The sequence below is a fragment of the Pseudopipra pipra genome, chromosome 4 (genome assembly GCF_036250125.1).
Source record: "Pseudopipra pipra isolate bDixPip1 chromosome 4, bDixPip1.hap1, whole genome shotgun sequence".
In the NCBI taxonomy this organism is placed as follows: Eukaryota; Metazoa; Chordata; class Aves; order Passeriformes; family Pipridae; genus Pseudopipra; species Pseudopipra pipra.
Genome location: NC_087552.1, coordinates 49,386,572 through 49,403,542, shown reverse-complemented (window position 1 = coordinate 49,403,542; position 16,971 = coordinate 49,386,572). Strand labels below are relative to the sequence as shown.

Sequence of the window (16,971 nt, the reverse complement as noted above, 5' to 3'; positions counted from 1 at the left end):
TAATGTCGATGTCGAAGTAAATCCTCTGATACCTCAGTTCCTCCGCTGGAAGAGTCAGGCCCTGCCCCGGCCCTCGGGAGGATGCAGGTGGCTGTGCCGGCTCCAGACTCGGGCTGCCGGGGTCGCGCCGGGGAGGGAGTTTCGGCCGTGAGCCTTTCTGCCGCCTGCGCTTCCCTCCAGCGGGGCCGGGCGGCGCTGGCGGCCGGGAGTGCCTGCCGTCGAGGCGGCTGCGAGACACCGCCCACGCCGGGGGTGGCCCCGCGTGGGTCCAGGGACGAGCGGGCGGCGCCTGCAGCAGACAGCGGCGAGGGACCGCGGCCGCAGCGCATCGGCAGCGCCCAGAGAGCCGAACCGAGCCGGGGCGGGATGCGGGCTCCGCCGGCCGCCGGGGCGAGCCGTCCCCGCATCCCGCACTGACGGCCCCCCCGGCGCCCGCTCCCTGCTCTGGGGCTTGGCCGGGAGCCGCCGGCTCCCCGGGGCCGCGCAGCCCATGGCCAGCTCCGCGCAGCCCCCGGCGGCCGCGGGGGACGGCGGTCCCGACGGCGGGTCGCTGGCCGGGAGCGGCGAGGCCTTCGGGGACCGCTCCCTCAGCCAGGGCCTGAGCGTGCTGGTGGGGCTGGGGCTCTGCGTGACCATGCTGGGGCTGGGCTGCGCCGTGGAGCTGGGGCAGCTGGGGCAGCAGCTGCGGCGGCCCGTAGGGCTGTTGCTGGCGCTGCTGGGGCAATTCGTGGCTATGCCGCTGCTGGCCTTCCTCCTCGCCCTCATCTTCGCCCTGGACGAGGTGGCGGCCGTGGCCGTGCTGCTGTGCGGCTGCTGCCCCGGGGGCAACCTGTCGAACCTCATGTCGGTGCTCGTCGACGGGGATATGAATCTCAGGTAGGCGCCCCGCTCTCCTTCACCCCCAGCCGGCCGGGCTGCGGCGGCCCCGGGACGCGAGGAGGGTTGGCTGGGCACCTGCCGCCGGTGGAAGCGGGATGGACAGATGCGCGGACGGACGGGCGGGCACGGGTGGGAATCTGCAGCACTGCTCTCCTGCTTCTCCCGGGGCAGATCTTACGCGGACCCTGACACACGCCTCCTGCCCCCTCCCCAAAAAAGCCTGCCTGCGCCCTGGCCGGGGCGGGGAAGGGGGGTCTCTTGCCGTGAGAAGCGCCCGGCCGGCTGCAGAGCCCTCTTACCGAGGCGACTGCTCCCCGGGCGGGCGGGCGGTGATCCCGTGTCTCTTTGGTTCCCCCGGAGCAGCATTATCATGACGGCCTCCTCCACGCTGCTGGCCCTTTTCCTGATGCCCCTCTGCCTCTGGATCTACAGCCGCCACTGGATCAACACGGCCGTAGTGCAGCTGTTGCCCCTGGGGGCAGTGAGCCTGACTCTGGGCAGCACCCTACTGCCCATCGGCCTGGGGGTGCTCATCCGGTACCGGCACCCCCGCGCCGCCGACCTCCTGGTCAAGGTAGGCACAGGCTCCGGGGGGGAGGTGGGCGGCCGCGCTGCGGGGGGATGCCCGGGGGCGGCACCGGTGGACGGGGGTCAGACGGCAGTAACCTTTCTGGTTCCTCCAAACCGACAGTAGCTTCACACAGGCATATTCAACTACTTAGGTGAAATACCAGGACTTACAGTCTTGAAATAAAACGGTGGGGCAGAGACGGAAAGCCAGAGAAAAGGCAGGTTACCCCCTATCACAGTGCACGGAAAGGAGGGCAGCGTGGCACTGCACCCTGGGAGTCATCCTGGACCCTCTACCAGAAGCATTCCCCAGCATTCCGCTTTCTCCCCACTTCCGCTGCACCCAGGGCAAGTGAGACCAACCTGCAGGCATGGCCATGCTTCCTGAAAATGTGCAACTAAATTAGCTTAATTGTGAAAGGAAGAGTGAAGCACACGCCCTGGCTCTCTTGATTCCCAGCAAGTCATCCCAAAGCAAAATGATGGAGGGTGACCTCAGCCCCTTCCTTTCCTGGGATATGATCAAACACCACCAAAATCCCGAGCCAGGAGCAAACCCAGGAAGGGCAGCACAACCATGTTTCGCAGTTTAGGCTCTCTTAGCAAGTGTCTACCTGCTATGCTTAGCTTTTTAAACCAATAACCCATATGTTCAATGTCTGTATCTTTTGCCAGATTTCCCTGTGGTCTCTCTTGGTGACTCTAGTGATTCTGTTCATCCTGACTGGGACCATGCTGGGCCCAGATCTGTTGGCACACATTCCTGCATCTGTCTACGCCATTGCAGTGCTGATGCCTCTAGCAGGGTACGCCTTGGGATATGGCTTAGCCACGGTCTTTAAAATGCCCCCACACTGCAGGAGAACAGTGTCTTTGGAAACAGGATGCCAAAACGTCCAGCTCTGCACCGCCATCCTAAAACTCACCTTCCCCCCGGAGCTCATAGGGGGCATGTACATGTTTCCCTTGCTTTATGCGCTTTTTCAGTCGGCAGAAGCGGGACTCTTTGTACTGGTATACAAGATGTATGGAAGAGACAGCTACAAGCAAGATACACTTGGAGAAGAGGAAGACACAGATATTTCCTACAAGAAACTGAAGGAAGAAGAGGTAGCCGATACTTCATATGGCACAGTGACCACAGAGGAGCACAACTCCATTCAGATGGAGCCAACGCAGACAGCGCTTTAGGCGAGATAAAGAGGTGACTCCCTGGGATGTGAATGTGTGTTGTGCTTGCAACTGGGCTGGGGCTGCGCTCGAGGAGCTGCCCAGCCTCCATTGTTTCTCCAGCTGCTCCCATTGTACAAGGTGATGTGTGTTTATTACCATGACAGTTCTACTTCTTCAAAAAGTAAATGGGGGAAGGGGGGAAGGTAAAAAGTATCATTGTGATGCAGACCAGTAACTGTAAAACTTTATGTAAGGAGGCTGCTGCCCGGCTGAGTGCAGCAGGAATAGGTAGAAGGAAGGAGACAGCGTCTTACAAAGGCAAAGCCAACTCGGTGCCATTATGGATGAAGGGAAAAACCACCTCGCGCGTGTATCTCTGTGCCTCCCACCTGCTGTAAAAGCATTGTGCTCGTTGTTCTCACCACAAATACATGGCGAAGCCGAACCAAATCCGTGTTCTCCTCTGTCTAATCCCGCGGGGGTAATTAAAAGCCGCGCTGCCCGGTTCACCTGGGGCGCTGTGCGTGGCATGGGGGGATTGCCCGAAGCCCAGCACCAGGCGGAGACGGGAAGGGGCAGAAAAGCTGGCGCCCGTCGGGGGCGGGGGAAGCCCGTCCCCGCCCCGGGGGTATTTAAGGCCGCCCCTGTAGGGAGGGCACTCTGGGTACGGTGCGATGGCGGAGGAGGGGATGGCGAGTTACCTGTACGCCGCTTACCACCCCTACTCCTACCGCTACCCGCCGCCCAAGGGCAAAGGGGGAGCGGCGGGCGGCTGGCGGCCCCGGGGCAGCGGCTACTTCTCGGGTTACGGGGACGCGGCGGCGGCCGCCGAGTACTTCGACAACTACCAGCGGGCGCAGCTGAAGGCCATCCTGTCCCAGGTCAACCCCAACCTGACGCCGCGACTCCGCAAGGCCAACACCAAGGAGGTGGGCGTGCAGGTGAACCCCCGGCAGGACGCCTCGGTGCAGTGCTCGCTCGGGCCCCGCACGCTGATGCGCCGCCGCCCCGGCCCCGCCGCGCCGCGGCCCCGCGAGGCGGAGCAGGAGCTGGGCAGCCCCGCCACCACCAGCACCCGCGCCGTGCGCTTCCCCCGCACCATCGCCGTCTACTCGCCCATGGCGTCCCGCAGACTCACCGCCTTCCTGGAGGAGCCGAGCGCGGAGCCGGAGCAGCGGCCGCAGCAGCAGGACAAGGCGGCGGCGGCGGCCGTCGAGGAGGAGCCGGCCGCGCTGAGAGAACAGCGGGAGGCGGAGGCGGCCGCCGTGCGGGCAAGCTGGGAGAAGCCCACCGAGGGTGGTGCCGAGGCGCTGGGGCAGCGCCCGGCCGAGCCCCTGGAGCAGCGCCCGGCCACCACCCCGGAGCCGCCAGCGGCGACGGAGACGGGCCAGGAGGAGGAGGTGGAGGTGGCAGAGGCAGCGCGGGCAGAGCCGGCAGAGCCGCCGGCCGCACCTCAGAAGCGGGAGCCGTCGGCGGGCAAGACCCGCCTGCGCTTCCAGGTGAGGGGTGGCCGGGGGGGAGTGGAGCGGGGCCGGGCTGGCCCGGGAGGTGCCCGCCCCGTCGAGTAACAGTTGTCCCCGGCAGTTTCTGGAGCAGAAGTACGGGTACTACCACTGCAAGGCCTGCAACATCCGCTGGGAGAGCGCCTACGTCTGGTGCGTCCAGGGCACCAACAAGGTAGGGCTCGGATCGTCCCCGCGCGGCCCCCTCACCGCCGCCCCCCTGCTGACTCCGGCCTCCCCCCAGGTCTATTTTCGGCAGTTCTGCCGGACCTGCCAGAAGTCCTACAACCCGTACCGTGTGGAGGATATCACCTGCCAGGTAAGGGACGCTCTCCCTGCCGCGGGCCGGGCGGCCCCTGGGTCTGGCCACCCTCCCCGACCGCCGCCTTCTCCCTCAGAGCTGCAAGCAGACGCGGTGCACCTGCCCCGTGAAGATGCGCCACGTGGATCCCAAGAGGCCCCACCGCCAGGACCTCTGTGGCAGATGCAAAGGGAAACGCCTCTCCTGTGATAGCACATTCAGTTTCAAATACATCATCTGAGTGGGACAGGGGTTTTTTTTGGTTTTGTTTAGGGCTCTTCTAGAAAACTGCAAGTAGAGCAGACTTTTTTTGTTGTTGGTATTGTTGAAGACACTTAGTGAGGTGTAGCTAGGAAAGCATGAAAATAAAAGTACTGCAAAGCATACTCAAATGATCAGGTGGGTTTGTGCTCAGCAGAGGGTGCATATTGCAAATTCTGTAACTTGCACAGGGGAAGAGCCCACAAGTGTTTTGTAAATCAGTGATGGTTTTGGAAGCACCTGGCTCAGGACCTTGTAGCATTTCAGGTGGATATGGTTTCTGTTACTGCTCCTACTCTTGAACTAGTCAAACACTTGAAGTTAACATCAAATCAACATCTACAGTAGTTAGTAGACCATCATTCATGAACTAAACACATAATAGTATTCACTTACTGTACCCACCTCTAGTCCATGTAGAAAGTATCCTGCACCTGTTTTTCATCACTAGAAAATGATTGAGAAAAGCTATGTAAGAACTAGGTCACTCTTACTGGTACAGCTGGTCTGCATTTAGCTAAGCTGGTGTTCTTGTCTGTAGACTAAAACCAAAGAAAGCTTTTCAGGGATAGTTTTCACAAAATGCTGAGGAACAGAGTCACTGATATTATAGTCGCTTAGTAAATGTGTTGCTCATCTTTCTTGTGCAAGCTTATCAAGAGAAGTGACACTTCTGCCTGGCTTCTTCTTCAACTCGTAGATAAAGGACTAGAGCTGTGCACTTACCAAATTACACTTGAGGAGTTTGATCTAGTTATGGTTTAGATGCCTGCCATTAGGGCAGGCAAGGATCAAACTCCCACACCCTTCTGGGGTTGGGTTTGCAAATAGGAATTGTACTCCTGGTGTTTGGTAGTAATGACAGAACCAGCACTGTTTACTCCCAGATAATGCTCTCTGTGGGCCGTTGGTGTTTTCAGTGGTGATGCCCTCTGTAGGGACGTCATACTTCAGCAGTGTTACAAACTGACTGGGACTAACTACAGCATCACTATCTGAGCAGATTCAAAAGCTACTACAACCTACACTGCCACCCCCAGTCTACCCTTTAGCTAAGGAGTTGGGTAAACTTAGAGGAAAACATACTTTTCTGAGAATGCTACTGAACACTAATTTTGAAATAAAACACCATAATGCACAAAGCCTTTTGCAGGACTCTAGAGGTAGCTTCTCTTTGAAAAGAGTGATTTATCTTGGTTATCACAAATTTGTCTACATCTGTACCTAGCTTACTTGAGACCACTATTTTAAAGACTAAAGGGAGAACTATTCTGAGCCCATGCTGTACAGCAGCTTCAGGGCCAGGTGGTTTTGCATCTCCAAGTGGAAGCTAGTATATGGCTGGATAGGCAAACAATATCCCTTGTACAAACATGTCTGTTTTGAGGGGCAGTGTTAATTCTGTAGGCTTAACTCATCTTGCTGTAAATTCCTGCTTTATTTCAATATACCCCTTGAACCTGCTGCAGTGACTAAGGCTTAATGCTTCAGTGCCAATTTATTGCCAAGTAATTTTATTTATTCTTGCTGCGTTCATTATTATAGCAGCATGAGGCATTCTGGGAACGAGCAGACCTATCCCCTCCAGAGCAGAATACTGTTTTATTTCATACTTCTACCTGAAGTGTTTTTCCCTGTATGACAGTGAAAGTAAATATCCCTTGCTTTACCAGCTCACTCAGGCTTTCACAGCAAGTTTCATCCTTGCTCTGATCAACTTGAAAAGTACACCTGCAGCTGGGCAGTCTTCTGTGGGTGTGTGTGCCTTGTACTCACCTGTAGGTACTGTAATGAGCAGTGGCAAGTCTCCAGCTTGAGGAGGAATCAGTTGGGGCCCTCTCTGCAAGCCATCCAGCCACACTGCCTCAGCTTGCAGTTGCAGCTATGATCTAGGATGTCTTCTAACTTCTGAGCATATTCCCCTCTAAGGGTGTTCTTCAATACATTTTCCTATTTGCCTTCCCCATTCTAATGGTCTGTTCCTGATGGTGATGAATTTGTGCACATTGATAATGAGCCTGAGAACTGAAGCTCTGTGCCATGTCAGTATCAAATCATATGGCAATTAATGGCAATATGAGCAGTCAAGTGCTTCCTACTTTTACATGTATTCTCACAAGCGTTGCTCTGAGGTTTACTTGCTGTGAAAATGGTGACTCTTACGTGATTATTATCAGTAATAGCTTAAAGTGAAACTTAGTACAACTTCAGGGTTGTCATCCCCACTAAGCAGAGCAGCAGTTGGTTCTGCTTGATAAGATGTAAAACAGGCCTAGCTGATGTGAACTTGGTGCTTCAGCAGCAACTTGTCCAAGCAAGCAGTTGATGAAGGCTCCCAGGGCAGGTAGCAGCAAAGAGCCACCCCTGCTTTCATTAGCTATTGCAAAGTTTTGTGACTTGGAGGAGTAGAGGGCAGTGGGCAGCCATATTAAACAAGCTTTCCTTTATCCTGTAGCATTCCTCAGTTCCATAGTAGCTCTACATGTCATCCCTCGTACATAAATATATTCAATGCTTTTACTGCTAGATGCTAAAGTACAGTTCTGTATTTCTCTAGTTCCTTTTCAGTTTTACTGCCCTGTCATGTCCTTGACAGCACACACTGTGTGTCATGGGCACTGGTTCCCAGACTCAGCAAGAAAAAGGAAAGCAACTCCTGACCTATGTGATTATGCAAAGTGGAAAGAAACAGCCTTCGTGTTGCCAGTTCTTCAAAGATATCTTGAACTTGCCCTGTACGGCTTTTTCATGATGGAATTCTTTTGCACATGTTAGCTCAGTCAGTGCTATATTTGCTGCATCTTACTGGAGCTGTCTGATGTTTTGTTTTTTTTCTAGACAGCTTTACCATAGCTTCAGATTTGGAACATACCTGGCATCAGGTAATGCAGGGTGGCAGTTTATGCAGTAGTTGAGGAATAATTTTTGAAAAGCTTCACAAAGTTAAAGCAATATAACACAGTCAGCTGGTGTGCTTCTGCTCCATAGGGCAGGTTCCACTAGCCATTATAAATGGAGGAAGATGTAAAGCATAAGGAATGACATATGAATTCAGGTTTGAGTTTCATGAGAAATCCATTAACAGTTTCAGAAGATGCCTAGGAAAATGCTGCTGCAATGACAGGACATAAAAGGAAAAAAACATGACTTCAGGGCACCCAGGTTTCTGTTGTCAGTGTTTGGTCTGCTTGGCTAAAGTATTTAAACTCTAGCTTGTAAAAATACACAAAATGACAGATACAATGTCTTTTATTTTTACAAAAAAAGCTGGTAAAAGATGATGTAAATAAAAGTGTAATGTGCCCCTAAATAAAACTACTTATCCCTGGTAAATACTAATTAAATAATTAAGAACACCATCTACAGTACCACAAAACCATCAAAATAATTCAATTTTATCAGGGACAGGGAAAAAAAATACAGTGAATATGGATGTGCCTTGACCAGTTACAGAACTTGTTAGGATAACATAACTACTGTCAGCAGTCCAACAGTGTGCACAGTGCCTTCAATTAATGCATTTCAGCATAATTACATTTCTAGTGGGGTCTAATTCCCTCAAAAAGGCAGAGCTAAGAATTTCAATTCTACATTCTAAACTCTGGAATTAGAGCCCATTTAAAAAAAATCACAGTGGGTAAGAGATGTATATAAAAATACTGGGTGTTCCTTTCAAATCACAGGAATAGTGGGACTACATTCTTTTTTTCTGTTTTTTTTTTCTTTTTTTTTTTTTTTCTACAAAATGCTATTGGTTTCAACAGAATCCAGTTTGTTTTATGCTACAGACTTTGACACTGAACTATGAATATATTGCCTGTTTGCATGTTTTGGTAGTCAGTAATTTATTTTTTTCCATATAGTCCCAATTCCTTAGGCTGCAGTTGAGCCATGAAGACGCATATACGTGCATTCAAACTCTTCAAACCCTGCAGACTACTCAGACTGCAAGTACTGTATGTGACTACCACGAGGGAACCCCCCTTCCCCTCATAGCTTTATACACCTACTGTTTTAACAGTGCATTGCACAAATTTACAAGAAAAATACTGGTTTTGCACTATACAGTTTCTAGAATATATACAGAATAAAATAAGTTAACTTCTAATGAGAATTGCTGATGGGCAGCATATATCTTTAATATACATTTTAAAGTCTCTGCAGGCAGCTACTTTTTGGTTAGTTGTTATCAATATTTGTAACATAAGCACTGGTCAGAGAACTGAGCAGCATTCCAATAAAGTTAACAGATATATTATTTCTTTTAGAAACACTGGGAAATCCCAGTTGAAAATATTATTAAATGTCCTAACATTTACACACTATGAGGATTAGATCTAATAAAATAAAATTTCTTCAAAAATAATCTTGCAGCTCTTTTAAGCATGCTCTGAGACCTTATTTAACAATCATCCATACCTTCAAAAAACAAACTGTCACATAGCCATACATTCTAACTCACACACATAATTTCCTTATTACAGACAACAAAAGCAAATAAAACACTGAGAAGTCAATGGTTTTTGCAGTCGTAAGTCATTCTACTCATGTTGGACTGCACATTCTTCATGACATTGCAAAGTGTCTCGTTAGGTATTAGTTGATGATTATATCTACTACTGCTGGAAAAGCCAGGAAGCCTTGCAGGTCTTCAGCCAAAATAAACCAGCCTTGATTTTAGCATCATCCCACCTGCGATACTGATTCAACCCGTAGAGGCTGTTACTGCAAATATCAGTTAGAGTTCTGTTACAACAGAAAATAATGCATATGTATGCATTACATTTAAGCCCTTTTCCTTTCATGTAGTTTTTATAGATAAATTTAATAAAAAAATACTACTGCCACACAGGCTGCTGTGTAGAAAGAGCAGTCAAGTAGGATGTTCACTTCAATTTTCAGATTTTTACTTCTGATGAAACAGTTTCTTGCTGTGATAAAATTGTGTTGGTTGTCAGGATTGCTGGAAGCTTGTTTTTATGTTTTTCATGAAAGGTGCTCAATAATAGTCTGAAGTGTCATCATCATCAGTTCTTTTCTAAATGACAGCTGTTCAGAATCCAGTGCTCACAAGATTTATTCCTGGTCTGATCTTCCCTAGAAGCTGATAGGATTGCACCATGCGTAGAGACTCTCGAATTTCTAGATTAAGTTCCATCAGCTTTGAGCTGGCCTCAGACATGTCTTGGTTGGAGCCTACAACTGCGAAGCTGCCGGTCTGGCCAAGTGTCTGGTGACGGAAATATATGTGCAGCAGTGTTTGAACTGGGTCATCTTCAGAACTGCCAAAGATGTCGTGGGGCCAAATAGATCTGTAAACACACAATATGGATTTAAACATTAAAAAAATTAAATGTTTACATATTCTTTAAACAGACACTTGAACAGAAGACATCGGAAAATGCAAGAAAAATGTTTCTTCCATAGAGTCCTGATAATTAACTGTATCATTTCTAAAGAACAAGTACTAGTAGTATTGCTTTTTTTTTTAAATTGCAAGAGCTTTAATGAAACAACAGTCCTTGTCCTTTTCAAAAAGGACATCCAGCAAGAGCTGAGAAAAACCTGGAATAGTGCCTATCCCTGTTTTTAATTTAAAAAGGTCCACTAAGAAACAACTGAAAGCAATCCTTAAGCACTTACCTGAAAGCCTTGACCTGTGCTACAGCTGACACAAACTCCTTGTTTCTCAGGGTTTCAATGAGAGAGTGAATAGCTGTTTCTGTGCTAGCTTGGGAAGCCTCTGCAATTTCAACTTCTTCAATACCACTGTCAGACGCAGCCTCAGCCTCTTTCAGACAGCTCTCCAAAACAGCAAGTTCTTCGGACATGTTTATGACCTAAAACAAGTATAAGTTACCTTTTCTTGTTTAAACTATTTTCAGCCAATTTAATTTTCAGCAGATCAGATTTACATTCCCCCCCTTTACATTAATAAATGAGAAACAGAAAAAGTACACCCAAATATTTGCTGCAGTTGTTCAAGTATACAGTTAATTTAATGTAATGGCCCAAGCATCTATGTCAGGTATTTGGGCTTTCCCCTGATGGAGTTTCCTTCCTAGTTCTTTTAAAATTAATTTCAAAAAACACATTTCTTTTCCCCTACGTTACTTAATAACAAACTGACAAGAAAAGTTAAACACTACAGAAAAGTATAGGAATGGTGTTACTACAAGGACAGCTTAGATATGGAGAAAAAATCAAGAAGACTGGTAACCCAGCAAAGGAATTGTAATACAGCCTGTATATAATAATACTATCTTTGGCTTTAGCACCAATGCATGAGTAAAACACAAGGGCATCTCTCAGAACATGATTCTGCATCTGACTAAGTTAGGCAAGAAGTGGGACTGTTGTGGGACTGTGCCAACCTTCCACAACATTCTTCACATAGAAAAAAACTTATTTGCAGTCTCTACAAAAATCTGAAAATACAAGTGAGGAACATACCATTTTTTTTCCCGAAGCTACTCATAAGCCAAAGACTTTCACCCAGCTTTTTCATTTTCCTCCCTACTATATCAAGTAAGACCCAGCCTATTTTTTTTCCTGCTACCTCTGTTTATTGCATTCCAGAGCCAGGGGAGAACTTTCAGAAGATATTATTAATAGCATAATGCATACAGATTAACTCAATTAACTTCACGTACATACCACATGCACAGCTGAAGGACACCTTTTACTTCTGAAGTTACTACAACTAAAAATCAGGCATAAAACATCTAGAACATGCTACTAACTGTGCTTGGGATGGGAACTGAGGTTGCAGAGGAATTGCACGGTGGCTGCAGCGACACAGTTAAATAAATCAGTTGGTAGCAAATGATGGTGTTTGCAATAGGAAACACCAGGATGATGGAAAGGGGCTTTGTCACAGAACGCTGTTGAGTGCAGTTGATAAGCCTTGATTGTAGCTTGATTAGAATACACCAGGAGCACTACTGAAATATTTAAAATCCTCATCACTGGACTCCCCGCATTCCTGTTTTTTTAAGAGCTTTGAAGATGTACAAAAATCAACACAGATAATTGAACATCTCAGAAAGTTCTTGTAAGGTCTACTTAAATCTTAATAATTGGCTATAAAACAGCTGGTACCCTCCTCTAGTTTCTAAAAAGATGTCCCACTGATGAAAATGTTATCCAAGTGTATTTTAAATTGTTTGACTTTAAAATGTCAACAATTACAAGCTAAATGGCATGATTTTCATTACCTCTGCTTCTTTTTTGATTGTTTTTACTTGACTGATGAGTTTGCAATAGGCTTGGAACAGAAGCAGCAACTGAAAATGCAACTTGTATAGCCTCCGACACAACTCCAGCTCCTACAAAAGTAAGCAACATTGTTATAGTGAGGAAGTGAAAAACTTCTACTATCCAATACAAGAAACAATAAGTCACAACTTCTTCAGTATAGAACGGGCAAAATTAGAAGTAGTTACTTGGGTACTAAAGAAAATGCCAAAAATGTTGAAACTAACATAGCAAGAAGCTAATGAAAAGCAGGTGAAAGCTTCATTGAGTTCTAGATTTACAGGTAGCCCCTCTCACACAGATTTAAAGTTTATGTTTTAGTAAGTTGCATTTCCAAGAAGGGGCATAGGGTGGAATGTGAAGTGATTCAAAAGGCATTTTTAAATGTCTGGATCATTTCAAGATTTCATATCTTGAAAACAAGACAGTGTTTCATAGATCACTTTTATTATTGATATTTTACTGTTTTAAATTCAAAATCTAATATCCATAAGAAGCAGTTGTGGTCTGGAAGTATGGAGTCTTTCATAACCATGAGTATTTGTATTGTAAGCACAGTATATAACCTGGCCCTTAGCTTACACTGCCTGACGAATAAGGGGAGAATAATTCCATTCCTGGAGGCAAGAATAATGTTTCCTTTATAAAAGATAGCCTTTATTCTATTTTAGAAAATACGACGTCGTATATTCTTAAGGAAATTAAATAGCAGCATTAACTTACACACTGTCTTGGTTCCATTTTTATGCATCTAAAACACTAGTCAAAAGTGCAGACAGTGTTAATACTGCTTTACATACAGACATAAAAGCTACTGCTGATGGAATAATCTTTATAATGTTCTACTATCTACGGGATCCTATTATCTACAAAGGACCAACAGCTCAATGGGTTAGATGATGCAAAATTCAAGCACACAGCATTTCTATAATAGTCTATGACAAGACACCATTATTTCACAAATGGATGAGACAGATGGACACAGTTTGGTGACTGGCATGATTAAGTATTTGATAAATCAAGAACCATCACTTACTGCTAGAATTTCCATTTGCTAAGCAAGAAGATGAGCAGGTCACAAAAATACAAAGAAAGAAAAAAGAGCAAGAATTAGTGTAGGAAATAATTTTAATTAGGGTAAAAGATGTCCCAGGTAAAATGGAGGAAGAAATACAAGTAACATGCTCCAAATACACCCTGAATGTAAAAAGTTAATAGACTGAATTTGAGATGAAACTACTTGCTGCTATAATTAAAGACAGATAGCATTGGCTTTGATGTCCCACAGCATAAGTAACACATAACCCTGGTCTTTATACATTGTGTAGTCTGAAAGGTCACAAATTTAAGGTAATCAAAATCAAAGACATTTAGGTCTGGACATCTGTACAATGCTTCTTACTTGTTCTGTACCACTAGAGTTTAAGCACAAATAATGCCTTTCAAAATTTGAAATATAATGTTAATTTAGATTCTAAATTCAGTTTAGAAAATTCCTGGCTTTGCTAAACTCAATTCTCAACACCTCTGAGAGATTTCTGTAATGTAATTGCACTTGGTTTTTAAAAGCTATTTCAGAAAAATGTTCGGGAAAGAGGGAAAATCATCAGAAAATATATTTGTCAGACTTAGGGACATGAACTTCACTTCTGTGCTTTGTACAGCACTAAGTGTGTTGATGGCATTTAAGCACATACAGTGGTCATAGCAAACCAAATGACAGAGAACCCACAAGAATCATGAAAGTCCAACTCCCTGCCCTGCACATGACAGCCCCACCGGACCCACAGCATGTGCCTGAGAGCGAAACATATGAAGATGCAACAGACAGAAGCAGTTGAGCTTTACTAAGCACATGATTGTACATGATGTGTATAATAAATTATATGCTATGTGATGGACAGGCTATAACAGGCTGTAACATTGCATGTTTGTGTTACACTGCATGTTTTTGTTCTGCACTCTGTGCAATTATTATATACACAGCACAATTATTATATAAGCAAAAACTTCTGATGCACAGAACACTGTGAAGATTCTGAACAGCTAAAGTCAACATGAATTTGATGAGTAACTTTAATGAAGCACAGAGAATCAGATTTGAGAAATGGCAGGGTTGACTATTTAATAATTTTAGTCATTAAGTTCCAGTGTTCTTAAAGCCAAGTCTCATTATTACTGTAAGCCATAATTAATCTCTTTCCTCCAACACCTTGATAGCGATGTTTTAAAAATTCAAGAGAGATTTTCTTTTAAAAATGTCTTTGTGCTGCTTCAGTGTTTTTCACATACATGCTTACTTGAGAAATAATCTGATTTTTCTACCTGCCTGTAGAAACAGTCTAGCCAGAGTCCAGGTGCATTCTTTCAGGCTTGTGTGTACTAATAGCAAGAACTGAATAATTAGATTTACTTGCAAGTCTGCTGGCAATGCACAAGCCAGAACAGAATTAATCTCACTATTTCTTAGCTGTAAGAACCACAGTGCTAAAAATTAGTAAGAAAATCTTATTTGTGTTAGTGAATGAAAAATATCTGTTCTTCTGAGCAAATTTAGAACTTCTGTAAATAGTGTGTATTTATAAAGCAGGATAAGAGGACTCTGCCTTCTCAATGGACACTATATATTAAAATGATTTTAACTGAACCTGCGAGTACAAGCAGCACATAAAGAATTACCAGCATGCCCTGCAGGCTAGGACTGAAAACCAAAATGAAAAAATCAGAGGCTATCTTCAAACCCTGCCGAAACTGGGAAGAACAAGCAAAACTGCCTCACTTGGAATCCTGGATTTTTTCTGTACAAGCTATTTGAAAGCCTGCATGTTGCTTTTCTTCCATTTCTGAGTTTCTCTAGCTATACAGTGGGAATAGTAACATCTACCTTCACGGTAAATGTTACAACAGTTTATTGGTGTATATAAACAACATTATAAATATGGACTGAAATACATAAATGCTGCTTTTTTTATTAATATATAGAACATTTACTGTATTGTAATAGTAAATGTTGCTTCCTATTTCTAAACACGTACCTGTCAGTATACGAAGATTTAAACCAAGTGTAAAATGCACTAATACCGTGTGTTCCTTGCAAAAATCCTTGCAAATGGTAGCAAATTATTTTGCTGGTTTTGCATTACCTATACTTATATGAATGATTTCTTTTTTAAATGTGCAACTTCAATGCAATAAAAAAAATCAACAGCATATTATCACGTTTCGCTATTCTAAAAATTCAGGTGCATTTTGTGATTAAATAGTCCAAAGACACCACAGACATTTATGTTGTTGAAGACTATATTTTTAGCAGCAGAAACATGACCAAGTGCATCAATGAATAGAGTTAAGTTGAATAAAATAAATAAAATTCCTCCTTTCTCAGCTTGGATTTGGGATTTTTGCAAAAGATAAGTTCATCTGGTACCTGCAATTCTACTTTCTTACATCTTTCACTGTTCTTATTACAGGACTTCAGATGGCAGATTCCTTGTACCTACTAATGTCAGGTTTTGGATTTGCTTTTTTACCAACAGTGTCAATATTATGCAGCTATTCTATATTAAAATAAAAACAGTCCTAGTCCACTTGGGGAAAAGCCATCACTTACCATAGCAATTAGTAATATTAACATGGATGACTGCCATGCAAATACATAGAAAATATTCAACTAGTATTAATAGGTCACTGCACCTATTGTTAGATGATATCTTGAGAAGTGTTTTGTGAGCTTTTTGCCATACTCTTACTTTAATCCCTGTTCCTTTTCACCCTAATAATGGCTCCAGAAAGGTCTTATGTACTTATATATTACTAATTATATTAAATTCTGTAGAGGTTTTTGGGTAGACTGTTTATCTGAGCATATAATTAGAATGCTAATCTTTTTTCCTTCTAGAAACAGCAGCAGAAAAGCAGACTTGCTAGTACACAGATGGTATCTAGTCTGCTTATCTACTCAGTGTTATTAAGTCTAGAACCCAAGGTTGCCAACTTTTATTAAAAAGATCTGTTTTTATTAGACTACCACTTCATAAGATTCTGAGTTTCCAAAAGATAGGATGATAACTGAAATGAAAAGCTTTTCATGCATTTTTAATCTCTCTACAAATATTGGAATTTTTGTGCAATTATGATTTTTTTTAATGTCATATCCTGAGACTCAAAAATGACGTACACCTACCTGGGCATCTGTGTTAGTGCCATGAATACCATCATCAGTACCAAATGTTCTTTTGCAATCTTCTAGCCACTGCAAAATAAATATAATCAAGATTAAACATCTTCTGAAACAGAGCAAACTGAAGACTGTGCTAAAACCGTGTAAGACATTTCATCAAGTCTTGCACATTCTTGGATTACGTGAAAAATTGTGATATGAAATCAATTGTTTACCAGTGCTGTTTGCAGTAATGATATCCACTCTGATATATCACTTGTATTTTTTATTGTGTCCCTTCTGTTGTAAATTTCCTTCCCTATCCAAGATGGAGATAGTACAGTTCAGCATAAATACTAACCCCCCCTTTTGGATACTGTTGCAGTGAGACGTGTGGGAGGGTGGAGGCAGAAACATCCCTTTTATTACATGAGATCATATTTTCTCTTTCCTTGCTGCACAAGGTTTACCCCAACATAATTTATCAGCATTTAAAACATAGCACTAATTCACATTAGAGAGAAAGCCTGTTCTGTTTCTTCTGACTGCTTTAGAAATGGAAGGAAATAGAGCTCTCCTGTGTAAGTAGATGCAAGTGCAGGTTTACTGGATGGAAAGAAAAAACCCAAATGCTCAATCCGAGTTTAGCATCACCTCCAGTTCATACAAGCCAAGGAAATGAAGTATTCTTGCATTACACAATGTGACCCTGCAGATTCCACTCAGGGCTGTATTTAACCCCATTTCCTATAGCAGACAACAAGTTTATTAATTTCAGTGGGCAATCTTTTCTACCTTTACCCAATCATGCAAATTTATCAAAAACTAACCTCCATGTGTACTGGCATTCACACGAATATCATGTTACT

The 16,971-nt window shown here is 44.7% G+C and overlaps 3 protein-coding genes across 19 annotated transcripts in view; 2 read left to right on the top strand and 1 right to left on the bottom strand.

Moving 5' to 3' along the window:
• Positions 1–444: 444 nt before the first annotated feature.
• On the top strand, positions 445–3,072 carry SLC10A4 (solute carrier family 10 member 4). The gene is made up of 3 exons (XM_064653984.1): positions 445–876; positions 1,243–1,453; positions 2,125–3,072. Exons 1-3 carry the CDS (start codon positions 491–493, stop codon positions 2,638–2,640), a joined length of 1,113 nt encoding a protein of 370 aa, XP_064510054.1. The 5' UTR covers positions 445–490; the 3' UTR covers positions 2,641–3,072.
• Positions 3,073–3,151: 79 nt separating this feature from the next.
• Positions 3,152–4,820, top strand: ZAR1 (zygote arrest 1). 4 transcript variants are annotated; one of them, XM_064653971.1, is made up of 4 exons: positions 3,152–4,121; positions 4,207–4,299; positions 4,369–4,443; positions 4,523–4,820. In XM_064653971.1, exons 1-4 carry the CDS (start codon positions 3,297–3,299, stop codon positions 4,664–4,666), a joined length of 1,137 nt encoding a protein of 378 aa, XP_064510041.1. In that variant the 5' UTR covers positions 3,152–3,296; the 3' UTR covers positions 4,667–4,820. The 4 variants fall into 4 exon arrangements, with proteins under 4 accessions (XP_064510041.1, XP_064510040.1, XP_064510039.1 ...); XM_064653970.1 differs by having other exon boundaries at positions 4,369–4,820; XM_064653969.1 differs by having other exon boundaries at positions 4,207–4,443.
• A 3,097-nt stretch (positions 4,821–7,917) lies between these two features.
• FRYL (FRY like transcription coactivator) overlaps positions 7,918–16,971 on the bottom strand; it is a 161,152-nt gene continuing 152,098 nt past the window's right edge. For 11 of the 14 annotated variants that reach the window (XM_064653933.1, XM_064653936.1, XM_064653937.1 and 8 more), the window contains 5 exons: positions 16,127–16,195; positions 12,980–12,997; positions 11,904–12,014; positions 10,330–10,526; positions 7,918–9,998 (listed from right to left, as the gene is read on the bottom strand). In XM_064653933.1, coding sequence (XP_064510003.1) covers positions 9,740–9,998; positions 10,330–10,526; positions 11,904–12,014; positions 12,980–12,997; positions 16,127–16,195 — 654 coding nt within the window. In that variant the 3' untranslated portion in view covers positions 7,918–9,739. The remainder of the gene's footprint in view (positions 9,999–10,329; positions 10,527–11,903; positions 12,015–12,979; positions 12,998–16,126; positions 16,196–16,971) is intronic. The other 3 variants (XM_064653945.1, XM_064653940.1, XM_064653932.1) reach the window with 1 other exon arrangement.

Coding starts and splice junctions, on each gene's coding strand:
- SLC10A4 (XM_064653984.1), top strand. CDS start 491: ATGGCCAGCTCCGCGCAGCCCCCGGCGGCCGCGGGGGACGGCGGTCCC. Junction 877..1,242: donor GACGGGGATATGAATCTCAG/GTAGGCGCCCCG, acceptor CCCCCGGAGCAG/CATTATCATGACGGCCTCCT. Junction 1,454..2,124: donor CCGCCGACCTCCTGGTCAAG/GTAGGCACAGGC, acceptor ATCTTTTGCCAG/ATTTCCCTGTGGTCTCTCTT.
- ZAR1 (XM_064653968.1), top strand. CDS start 3,297: ATGGCGGAGGAGGGGATGGCGAGTTACCTGTACGCCGCTTACCACCCC. Junction 4,122..4,206: donor AGACCCGCCTGCGCTTCCAG/GTGAGGGGTGGC, acceptor TGTCCCCGGCAG/TTTCTGGAGCAGAAGTACGG.